At 31.8% G+C, this 13544-nt stretch overlaps 1 protein-coding gene across 3 annotated transcripts in view; it reads left to right on the forward strand.

Moving 5' to 3' along the window:
- Positions 1-10383, forward strand: part of pod1 (coronin) — a 155444-nt gene extending 145061 nt beyond the window's left edge. For all 3 annotated transcript variants that reach the window (XM_085810693.1, XM_085810694.1, XM_085810695.1), the window contains exon 25: positions 7796-10383. In XM_085810693.1, the coding sequence (XP_085666819.1) occupies positions 7796-7834 (39 nt within the window). In that variant the 3' untranslated portion in view covers positions 7835-10383. The remainder of the gene's footprint in view (positions 1-7795) is intronic.
- Positions 10384-13544: the final 3161 nt, after the last annotated feature.

Here is a 13544-nt window from a genome sequence, read left to right on the forward strand (position 1 = left end):
GTCTTGGTTTTCCAAGAATTGAGTCCTACACATGCCTCATAACTTTTTTAGAACAGAAATAAATGTGTGGGGGGTAAAGATAAAGGAACAGTAAATATAAAAGTTTTTTTAATTAATATAGTAGCTTAAATAGGATGAATTTAAGGGTTAATAATTTTTCACATGTAAATTGAAGAAATGCTGGAAAAGCTTGAAAAATAGGAAAACGTTCTCCACAAAGTCTGTTATATACAATTTTTATAGATTTAAAAAAGTTTTCTATAGCCATATAAAATAACATCAACTCTATAGGAAGTCAGGTAGAAACAAAAATTACTTTCATTATGTCTGGGAATTCACTATTGCAAACTGGGTTTACTATTGCAAAGTTTGGCTGTATGTATAATATTTACACAATATCATTTTATAAATCAATCATCATGCAGTAGCATTTACTTAGGTATAAACAATAAAAACTTGAAAAATATATAAAAAATATAAAACCTGAAATGGCACTTTTCAAATAGAAATGCCTTGTGGCAGCTTATTTTGGCTTTAAGAGAGAGTTGGAGCTGGAATTGGATATATCTGAAGAGAAATGTTATACTCCAGTAACTTCTACCTTTCCTCAATGCTAAAGGCTGAGAGGGCAATCCTGATGTTATTATGAGCATTGATGATGTATGCATCTCACAAACATGCCTAGGATAAATTATATAATCCCATGCTTTAAATCTTTGTATTCATGCTTTAATCTTGCCTTGTAGGTAAACATACAGGAATGATATGGCTGCTAACATTTTCAAACTGTTTGGTATTCAGATTCATCAATTCTAATTTTGTTAATGCCATGTTTTTCAAACTAAAACCCTTAGCTACTCCCTTTGTGAATTTCTTAGTTTCTAATATCTGACTTATATGGTAATTAAATCAGCATAGTATTTTCTTCTGAATGCCTCCAGTTGAGTAATGTTAGCATTAAGATCTTTATTAAAAATTAAAATGAAGTTGATTAATGCGAGCATTATCTAGTTTCAGTTGTAATTGCTTGGAGCCACCCAGCCAAACATCCGTGCCTTCTCCGTGATTCAAACCCAAGCCCATTGATACAGCAATGAACATCACTAACCAGCAATTATAGGTGACAGACCTGCAAATGCTTGGAGTCGCCCAGCCAATATGGTCAATAGTGATCTTCATTGCTGTATCAATAGGCCCAAGTTCGAATCACGTAGAGGGCGTGGATGTTTGTAAGCATGTAGTATCTGTGTGGCAGGGGGACATTCAAAATACATAACAAACCAAAAGTCCTTTCAAGAAATTTGTGATGGGGGAACTTGCTTAACCTTTACCTGTAATTGCTTAACTAGTTGCATACTCATCTTGATCAACTCTTCTTCCACAACATTCATTGTTACTTGCATGAATTCGTCTTATCACACTCTAGTGTTTTTGATAGGATTAAAGATATTATGATTCTTCCTGAAATTGTGAAGAGTATGCACATCAATGGCCTTAATTACTTGGGACAGCACACACTGCAGGTAATGGGCTTTGAAAATCATAATAGTGCATTGACCCATGCATTGTAAGAGTGAGTGGAGCACAAGTAAACAGTTTCTAATTCAGAATGTAAAGTCATTCCAACTCTTCTAGTTAGTTCAGGAGCATTGTTCAGTATTTCTTCACCTGGGGAGGAAGTTACTGAACTATTTACAAACAACAGTCATTTAATCAAAACCTTGGTATTGTATTCCCATGTTACATGCAGCCAATTGAGGTCAATATTCTTAAAACCTTGTGGTCTCTGGAAATGGTATTATATGAATAGTTTAAACTTCAGGTCCTCTTGAAGTGTTTCCACTCATCATGACAGTGATCTGATCTTTTGCGACCTATTAGTCCAGATATAGATTTTTCCTTTTTTGCAATAAATGTCTGAATTAGCATTCTCTTCCAAAGGAAAGCTGTGTCAGCAACATCAAAAATTTCCTCAGCAAATTTCCTCTCTTATCAATAATTTTGCCTGAAGTCTGGGAAATTTATTTGTTGCATTTGTACCTGCACTTACTATCTCACCTGTAACTTTGATATTGTGCAAATTTATATTCCTTTTTGGAACTACATGCATAGGATAACAATTTAAGGAAACAAAGCTTCTCTCTAGAACATCCTGCATAAGGATTACCACCATGAGACACATATAATCTCTTATCTATGAGCTTCCGTTAAACATTCTTATAATTCATTAGCATTAAAAGCAAGGAGTGTAAAAGGAGTCAATTTAAAACAAACTGACTTTGAAGTAATTATGATCTGATATGAATTAGAAATGTACAAAAGGTTCACAAAGTAACACATTTAAAATGCCTTCTTTTGATATATCATTTACAAGAAGCTTCTAAAATATTAAAATATTTAGTGAAAATAAATCGCCTGATTTCTAAAAGGCAATGTAATGAATAAACACTAGTATAATTAAGTATTTTCAAAAAGTAAATATACATCATAGGCAGCAAGAAATGAAATTTTGGTTGAGTGAAATTGCAACATTGACTTTAGTGTTGAACCTCTCACTTTTGGGCATGTGTTATTTTTGTGCTGAATCTGGTTCAGGTAACATGTATGTATAATAGCTGTGTCAATTCAAATTTCTGCCAAATGTAAAACATGTTCTGTCATATGTTGTTATCATGCAAAAGGTGAGTGTAAAGCATTACGAGTCAACAAAATGCTGTCGCACTTTCTCCAGATTTTCATGAACACAAAGGAAGTAGGCTATGTGTGGTGTCTGATGCCCTTCTTCAAAGAACAAAAGAAGCAATTTGAGCTAATAGCCATCTTAAATTTAAAAGAATTGCATAAAAAGAAGTAGTATCTGTGGCAAATCTGTATGAAGCTGTGACATCGCTTTAGAGTATAGGGCATTGTGTGCTTGTTGAGTTCCAAGAATATTTATAGAAGAACAAGAATAGAAAAGGATAGACTTGCACTCATATTCCTCACATGCTATGCAGAAGCAAGTGATGAGTTTTGCAATCACATTGTTACTGTTGATGAGATGCAGGCTTATCTTCCCACACCAGAATCCTAGCAGTTGTCAATGCATTGGTGCCATACGAATTCATTAAATGCCAAGAAATTCAAAACTTTAATTTTAGAAAATAAAAATTTAAAAAAAAAAGCTTCTGTTTTCTAGGAAAGACAAAAACCGATGAATACTGGGGTCTTTAAGACACCTTAAATAGGCAATTCATAACAAACAACAAACAAGGGACATATTGAAAAGTGGAGTTGGCTTGCTTCATGACAATGCTTGCCCTTAAACATCACTTCAAATAAAATCACTATTTAAAAATTTCAAGTGGAAAGTTTTAGACTATCTGTCATACAGCGTGGATCTTGCACCCAGTGACTTCCAGTTATTTTTTTGCCTGAAGAAACATCTTGCAGGGCAAAACTTGCAAAATGATGATGAGATCAAAACTCCAATTGAAATGCAGTTTTAACTACAGCTGATAAGCTTCTGTGGGCTGCCAAAGCATGTATCCAGACTTAAACTAATGCGTGGGCAATGGCGGCAACTATGTCAAAAATGAGGCATGTACCAGTCAGTAGTTTGTAATAGACTTTTATCTATTAACCCTTTCGTGGGCCTTATTTCTCTTTTGAATTTCTCCCGTTTTTTTTATGTTTTATTATCAACTAAACAATAGCATTTAAGGAAATATATTTTATTTTGCCAAATTTTTTGTTTACATTTAAATTCTAGGGGTGGGAAGTATACTTCCCACGGGACTTTTTATGGTCATGGAGAAAATTCAACTTAAAGGCGATTATTTGCCGTGAAAAGATGAGAAACATATTGCGATGCACAAGGGTACATCACATACTGCACACATATAGCAGGTCCTCTTTTCTTGGGCCTTTGTGCTACATTTCCTACATCGTCTATAGTTGGAAACCATCTTTGGCATATGATTTCCCACATTGGCTAAGCGTATATCATCCGGAACTGCACACTTTTTTGCTTGGAAGCTAGCAGGACGGCCTTTCCTTTTTCGAGGAATATCCGTCTATTAGTTGACGAGCTAATGCTATACAGAATGTAAGGTGGTCTAAACTTCTGCTTCTCTTGTTTACTTGCCACAGTATAAAACTATTTACAATGCCAAGATCAATAAGAAAAACAAAAATACGATGCCACCATTCTACAGATCTTCTTCCTATTTGGTATCTTTCTTTTCTTTGATCGAAGCAATCAACCCCTCCCATGATATCGTTATATATGGCAACAGCTTTAGGGCAAGGTACTTCTGTTTTAGTACCATCCTTTTGTGTACGATTTACAGATGTAATAATCCCTGAATTGTGTGCAGTAGTCAACAATGTAACAGCCTTTTTGGCCATTCACTTTATTGTAGCAACACCTTCCTTAGTTAGGAACATTGATTCTCCTCTTTGTCTCTCTTATTAGCCTTCAGCATTGGTGGAAGATCCTTCCTTTGCGGCCTGACAGTTCCCACACAAAACAGACCACTTATAAGTAGACTTTTTGCAAGCCTAAAAGATGTCAAATAGTTATCATAGGCTATAAGATGTCCTGCCTGTTTCACATCTTCCGTTAGTTTAGTTTGTTTCCCCTAAGCTCAATATTTTACCCTTATTATCAGAAGTTTCTTTTCCACAATAAGTTTCAAATTTTTGAATATATCCACTCTTAGAGTCTGCTAAACACCACACCTTGTAACCTCTTTTTATAGGCTTCATTGGCATATACTGCTTCAATGAAGTTCTCCCTTTGAAAGCTATCATACATTCATCTATTCATAATGTTGACGAAGGTTTGTAGACTTTAGGTATGGAATCATCGAGCTGTGAGAGGATTGGTTTGACTTTATCGAGTTTATCATGCCCAAGTTGCCCACATGGATTTGTGCTGTTATCGTTTACATGTAAAATCTCAGTTACTTTTTTGAACCTCTTTGCAATTATTATTCTTGCTACTGATTGAACTCTGAGAATAGGGTCTGTGCTCTAGTAGTTTTTCAGTTCAGGCAATTGATGTATACCCATGAGTATATGCATACCTACCCATGCTTTCAATTCTTCCGATGTGATTTCTTTCCAGTTCAGGATAATGTCTTTTGTGGTATGACCCCTTTTCTTAGGCTGCTTTGCATATGAGTTTCATCAACAATATTCTGTAAAATTTCCTTGGTAAAAATCATACCAAAATAATCCTTTTCTTTCTCAGTAGAATTGAATGTTATTTTCAAATGTATTTAAAAAAATATTCTAATTTTTTCAACATACTTATTGCACGTGGCTTTTATACACGATGCAATAGCATTTTCACTTTTCACCCATTATTTATTATTCAATATTAGATAATTCTTGCAGAAATATACAAAATAAGAGAACATTATTATAATAAAAACAGTGTTTTACTTACATTTGTAGCAGAATCGTATAGCAATGCAAATGTCAAATCAGAACATGTGTCTCAGTGGAACAGATCTCACACAATGCGTTCGAACTTTCAAAACAAATGTGGTAATTCTGTTTTCAATTGATTAAACACAGATGGCAGCACAATACTGAAGTGGGAATTAGAGTTCCCAACGTTACAATACCAAAGCCAATATATTATAGTGGGTTTTGCGCTTCCCACAGGTGTATTTCCCAGGATCATGTAGGTGGGAAGTAATCTTCCCACGGCCCATGAAAGTGTTAAAAGTTTTTGAATGAGGCACTATAGCTTTATTTTTTGAAAATGTGGTTCATTTAAATAAAATGAAAATTTAGTTTTACATTTTTTTTAACCGCCAAAACTACAAGGAATGTTTCTTTTCTCATGAAAATAATAGCAAATATTAAATTAAGCATTTATAACATAAATTTACATTGAGAATTAAAAAAAATGCTCTTACCTGTGGAAAAAGCGAGTGTTGCGTTCGCGCAACGTCAGCGGAAAAAGACTACGGATGTTTAGTGAGTAGGATTGTACTCGTGTGATGTTTCTTTTGAGTGGAGCGCAGGATTACTTTTTAGCTTTATAACGTTTTATAAATCTACAAATCACTTTACACTTGTAATTAATTTAATATTAAAATATACATTGTATTTCTTTTACAAATACAGATTATTTCAATTGAAAGTTTCAAGCATGAAAAGCTTGATTACAATCATGATGTAAAGCTACATTACATACTTTGCATCTATAAACAGTCTGGCTATGGTACTCTTTACAACAAAGTATTTTGTTATCAACGGACGTTACGATAAAATGTCTACCATCTCCATGCAATGGTTTTTGAAGGCTGAATGTACTAGGTCTTCCTGTTGCTGATCTATTTCTGGCTAATTCTACACTCTCAATAGGAGTTTGCAAAAGGAATATTGCATTCTCGCATCTGAAATCTAAAAGAGACTTTATATTTCCAGTAGTAAAAAGCGGTGATATTTAGTAAGTTTAGATATGGTCTGACCTCATGTAATTTATCAGTATTGTCAAATGCAAATTCTGCTTCATATTCCTGTACTGCAAACGTGATATCAATTCTCGTACAACAGGAACAGAAATGTCCTTATCAAAAGACCAATACATTTTTTCTTGAGGTAAAGAATGATATCCTGTAAGCAAAAATTTTCCAATAAATCTTCTCATATAGGCTTCAGATGCAATAAATTCTGGGCCTTTTTTTTCTTCCCCCCCCCCAAGCATATATATTTGTCTGTTCAACGATAAGAGAGTAAATGTCTAAACCAAAAAAGAAAATCTAAAATCTGTGCACTAGTTTTACCTTCTGTTTGGACTTTTATAATTTCAGTCTTCTGCTTTTTAAACTTTTTAGTATGACTATAACTGCTTTCAGAAGGCTGAAACTTACTTCTTACGTGAATTTCAACTTCTCCAGCAGTATCATTTGGTAAAATATCATTATCATTATTTAAAACATTGCCATTCCTTTCTTCTTCGACATTAGCCTCTGCAATTTCTGGGGGAACAACAACAATATCAGTTTCATTCTGGTCATTATTAACATTATCATCATCTGCTTCTTCATCAAAAAATCTTTGAAGGGCTTCTTCTAATGTCAGATACCTCATTCTAGGCATTTTTAAACAACCAGAACATCGAAAGGAATGAGTGAAAAAGGAGATTGACTACCTGTTTCCTGCTGACGTTGCGTCAATGCAACACCTATTTTCCCTTCTTTCCCAACACAAATATAAACATCTGACTGATGTAATGTTCTGATAAACGGTGACCTTAACTAAAAATAGATCACTCGTAAAGACGGCGATTCTTTTGTTAAATATTTTCAGCAAAAAGACCCGGTCCAAAATTTTGCTTAAAGTACGAGATTAATAATTACTATAAACAAAATGATTGTTGAAGGCAAATATTTTTTCATGGAAATAGTCTTCATAATATTCCCTACACAAAATCATCTGCTGGTATAAAATATCTTAGGTAGTTATATTTATATACGCATTTATTTTGACCGTTGCATCAACGCAACACCAGCAGCTAATGGGTTAATTTGTAAAGCAACAGTGTTGTCGTTACAAGAAGTAAAAAAAAGGCAATAGTCTGCATATTCTCTTTTTATCATATTTTGATGATGGGTAGATTATTGATATTCTAAGAATATGTATTTTATTGGATTAATTCAAACTGCATAAATGTTTCGTATAATACCATTATTAATTATAGATTGAATTTTTGCTTGATTTTAAATTATTAACCATCTTTAAAATGAATAATAATTATTTATGTGGTGTTTTTAATTTTTCCCCCCTATTGTAGGATGAAGAAGAGAAGCAACATTCACAACAAAACTTATGATTTATTCAGGAGTTTTTTTACTTGGAACATTCCTATTTTTTAATGTAGCTATACAAAATTTTCCTTTTTGGAGACATTTCTATTTATTGGAAAAAATAGACAGTTGTTCTGATATATATTAATATGAACTTGTAAATATTGCAGCGCTGAGAGATTTTTATATGTGCCTTTTGATGTTAGTTTTATATGTTTTAATTTCTAAAACTTTTTTAATTTTTAGACCATGACATTTTGCCATAATATTTAAAATAATATTCTAATAAATTTTATCACACATTTTATTAGAGTGGTATATACTATGCCAAAATAATAGTACAAATGCTGCAGTGCACAAACTGCTTTGTCACTTTGGTTTTTATGTGGGACCATTAAAAATTTTTTGTATGGTGTTCACATATTTGAAAAGGTTTCATATCTTGTAGTTCTACAGCTTTTGATCAAATTGCAATTCTGCCTGCAAGGTTACTTTATAAAATGTCTCTGAATCTTTTTACACAAATGGAACACTTATGTTCTATATTCAAACGTGACTTGAATTATTTCATTCTAAATGATGACTGAATAATGACATTTCATTTTATGTAATGAATTATATGTAATACATGTGTATTTCAATAAGGAATATGTATTATAAACTATCTGAAAGCAAATGTTATTAGTTTCACTGTGTAAAACGTTGCTGCTGCTGGACTGAAAAATAGCATCTTGACAAAACAGAAAGTTGTTGCCATTTCACTTTTATGAGATTTATGCTTTCTATTCTAGAAAATGGAGAAGCCTTTGTGCAGTAATTATCTGTTCTGAAAGATCAAATCTGAGAAACATGCTGCCAGCCTCATATGAAAAAAGAGAGAAAAGGGGAGAACCCTCCCCCCCACAAAAAAAACAATGTTGCAGCAAAGTTAGTAAAAGATATTTCTTCTATAAGTGTGCATTGCTGGCAGATGTTTCACTTAGCTTCCAAATTATGATGTATATACTTTTTCAGTGTAGCTTTAGCAAAATATATACTTAGTTATATTATGATAGCTTTAGATGGCAACAACTTTTTGTTTTGGATAAAAATTATTTATCCTGACACATTTTATTAAACAACTCTAAACAGTTTTTTCTTCCTTTGTTCTCTGAAAAATTATGTAGTTACATGCATATAATTATTGCATATTATAAATCAGAATTTTGAATAAATAAATGTCTTTCAGATTTAAAACGAAGATCAGACTACAAGTTTTTATGTAGATCATTTTCAGAAATTTTTTAATTAAACATGCATACGAGCTTTTAGAACTTGGTATGCATGTTAAGTATTATTTATAAATTGAAATATGGAATCGTGAGGACAAAATTTCCTTTAATTATCTTTTTAGGTTTTGGTAAATTGTGTACTGCATGTTTAGATTAGTTGGTGGAACATTTTATCACAAATCAAATGATGCATCGATATCTGGATACATTTATAATGATATTGCTCAAATATGAGATTCTAGCATTTAATGTTAGAGTTCGGTAGAGCTGAGAATTGTTTAGTGTATATTATTTGTTTCTTAAAGAAAATTAAAAAATTAAAATGATACAAATTTTCACTTTAAAAGAATTTGTAACATATAACATTGATCTTTCCTTCTTTATGTAATTGTTGCTAATTTTATTCAATATATTTCTGAGATTTTTATGTTAATTCTTGTGTTTGTTTATTTTAGTAACTATAGTGCCAAAACTGAATTTTTAAAATATAGGTGGCCAGTCTATTAAACAGGGGGAAGGAATTACTCCATGTTAATTTCTTTTGTATTGACATGCATTACATACTTTTTTGGTTTGTATAATGTAGTAAATGAAAACTCAGAAATGCATTATGCTTTGCTTTAACAAATATGAAATTGGTACAATAATTTTATTTTCTTATTTGGCATTCTATAATACATTATTTTTTATATCATACACATTCTAATATATTATAATCCTTACCGTTTTCCTTTGTTGGCACTTTTACAGTCTATTATTTTTTCAGAATGAAGACATAATTGTTACTTTACAAATAAAAATTTAAATGCATAATTAAAATTTTATACTTTATGTATAATTTCTTTTATTAATTTTGTCAGTATGTTAATTTAAGACAAATGTAGTAGATTTATTGCAATTATGTGTATATAAGATGAAAGTTAAAGTAAAATTAAAATATTATGAAATGGTATTTGCTGTATTTTAGGAGATTTTCAATTAACTGAATGTGACTTTTTTCCCCAACAAAAGAGGGGGGCTTGCTAATATTATTTCATGAAACATTACTTTTCCTTTTTTGTTATTTAATGACTCAAAGTTTGTAAAATTCTATTAAGATATTAGGTATTTTATAAAGTTTTTACAGCTACAGTATGCAGTTTAAATGTATATATATGACACTTTACTAAGCACAAATCAATCTGCCATAATGATTTCAGTAAACAGCTCAGAAAACTAATCTATGATATGTGAATATATTTTAAATGATTTTACAATGAATTATTTAATGCATTCATTATGAATAAACTATTAATAGACTTCTATTTTGTATTGCATTCTTTAACATCCATGTTGAATGTTTATTATTTGGAGATTATAGTTAACATGTTTCTTAAAAATTTACAGGATCCTCTATAAATAATTTCTTTAGGAAGCATTCTTTCAGTATGTCTTACGTATTTGGAAATTTATATCTCTAATTATTCATAACCAACAGACATGAAAAACCCAAAATTAGACATGACAAAATAACCTACTGTATTCAATTACAAATAATAATCATGGTAAATGTAAAATCGGCAGAACAATGAAATTAAACCAATTTACGTATCGGAGTTAAATGCAATACAAAAAGAATTGATTTTATCAAAAAGCATGAAATGTACGAAATTGTTCCCGCTCTGTTGTTAAGAGGATAACAGAAAATAATTATAGATGCAGCTTGTGATCAATTACTGATGATAGTATCCTACTGATGATAAACTTCTAATGTTGATATTATTATTTAGCAACAAAAAGAATTGGGGACAGAGGAGCATAGGCAGTTTTAAAGCGAAAAACCTCAGAAACTGTAGCCACTCAAAGAGTACAAAAGTTCTTTAATGTTTATTATCAGATCCCCCTCTCCCATTTTGAATATTTTTTTATTTAAATATGTAACTTTTATTTCCATTTGACAACAAGGTTGATGTAGAGATAAATTTTATTGCACAGAAAATGTGTTCTGTTCCGATTAAGACAGAAAAGGAGATTATATTTATGTATAAAATAAGATTCAATTCTGCACTGATTATCAAATACTGCTTTTTAGTTAGAATGTACGTAAAATCAATTTCCAGAAAGATCCAAGTTCCTTTCTCACTGACATGTAGTTCATGATTCTTAGATATCCTTTTATCACAGGTATGGGAGGGAGAGATAATTAGGTTATTTAAATTTATGTAATGAGTCAAATAATCTGAAGCATTTTGAGTTACTAATCCTATTTGCAAAGATAAAATCTCAGATTAGATTGTAGGGTTTACTTTATTTTTCTAATAGCTTTTATTTTGGAATAAGCCTCTCTTTTACCTTCTCATTTTCCACCTACATTTTTCCTGCCATTATGAGTATTCAGGATTTCTATTTGTTTAAATGAGGTAGAAACGAGTATTTAAGCTGAAATCTTGGTCACTTCAGTAGGACAGCATATTCTGGCCTTTTGGCCACGTTGTTGCTGCTAGTCTAAGCTTAATATTACGTGGCTGTACTTGCTACATGTGTGCTATTATATGTCAGTGATCTTAAATAAGGGCCAACTCTGTTAGTTAATTCTGTTTAGCTTCAGCTGTTTTATTTTAGTATTAGATTTGTTTAATATTTTCTATCTTGAGTTAAAGCCCAAATGGATGCTTATTGTAAGTGTTGTGATGAAATAACAAATGTTCAGTGGCTTGTCTCCAGCATCGCTATAATAATAGTTTCAAAATGAGATAATGGCAAGGTCAAAAATTCTTTCTTTTATTTTTGAAATCACATATTCGTATATATGTATGGAACATATTTCCATTCCCAAACAAGCTATTGTTCTCATATTTTTACTAATCACACTTAGTACATGCAAGGTAAGAAAAGGGGGCATGCCTAGATAGTGTGGTGGTTAGCGAAGCCTTCTGCAAAACTGAAGGGCTGGGGCTTTGATCCTGGAGAAGGCATGGATGTGTGTTAATATTTTTTGTGGCATGGGGACATTATAAATATGTGATGAGCTGAAAGTCCTTTTGAGAGGTTGGTGGTAGGGGAAGAGGGGTGGGAGACCCTTGGACCCATACTCCCTGGGATGCTCTCCTTCAAAATTAGGAGGAGGGAACTGAGCAAAGTTGTACCATCACCTGTATGGTACCCAAAGCTCTTCCCAATGGCAGGTACAATCTTGACGTTTTACCGCGATGAAATTCGTGGGTTTGCTCTGATATCAGAGACTTGATCTGATATTACTGTTGATCGGAATGGATAAGCCACAAACAAACAGTATTTATTAAAATATGTGCTAATAATAATTTTCATCGTAAATAATAAATAAGTAAAATTTTAAAACCAGTTACAATTGTAATTTTATTGCTAGAAAACATTTCAATACTTTTTGAATTCTGAGATTACATTATATAAAATTTATTGTATGAAAACGAAATTAATCATTATTAAAATGCTTTCATTTTTATTAAGTATGCATAATAAAATTTAAATCTCACGTTTATCAAATGGCAGTGTGAACAAGTACATCTAACTGTGAAAGAACACTGTATATGCAGAATGAAACATGCTATTCAGATATGCAAGTTATCAATGAATGATAATTGTTTTAAGTGCTGAATTTGTGAATATAGCACTGTTTAAAGCATATAAAAATTATTAAAATTTATACAGTTATTTTAACACACTTTAGACAATTATTTTACGCAATCTATAATTAATCTAAGTCTAGTAATTGTCATTTCTATGCTTATTTGCAAACATTGTATCCTATTGATATTTAAAAATATTATATTTAAAACTTATATAATACTTAGATATAAATAGCAACAGAAGCAGAAAAGAGATCTTGCTGTGTTGTGATATTAATGAAAAATTATTAGTAGAAGTGATAAATAATATCATGTTTATTACAGAAATTAAATACTTCTTGCAACTTGTTATCCTTGCAATGGATATTACCCACGAACTGACTGTTCTATTATACTAATAGAGTTTGTTTGACACTGTCTGAATCTCATGAAAACTTTTGAAAAGCACAATATCTTGTTGTAGTAATGAAAGTTTTCCACCAAAAAGCATTCTTAATAAAGTTAGGGGGGAAAAAAACATTAAAACAGTGCCTTTAGTGTGGGTAGAAATCACCACCCAAATCTATGATTTTCTGCAAATGTTTTTGTGCAGAATAGAAGATAGCACCAGCAAGATGTAGTTGCAGGTGTGAAAAAAAGGTAGAATTCCGAAGAAGCGATGTTTTGGGGCTGTATGGTAGGTGTGGCAAAATATCCCATTCGAGTCTGCATGGAGTCCAGCCGGTGAATGCAGACACATGTGGCCTTTCATTATCTTGATGGAACATTACCTATTTTGCAGCAGAACTCTGTTCGACGTTTTTCTTTGATAGCAGCATCAACACGGATCGCTGTACACCTTACTGTCATGGGTTTTACCTTTCTTCAGATACTCTTTGTGT

Source organism: Stegodyphus dumicola, chromosome 2, assembly GCF_044657685.1.
Source record: "Stegodyphus dumicola isolate Sdum_Otavi_A_Nest chromosome 2, ASM4465768v1".
In the NCBI taxonomy this organism is placed as follows: Eukaryota; Metazoa; Arthropoda; class Arachnida; order Araneae; family Eresidae; genus Stegodyphus; species Stegodyphus dumicola.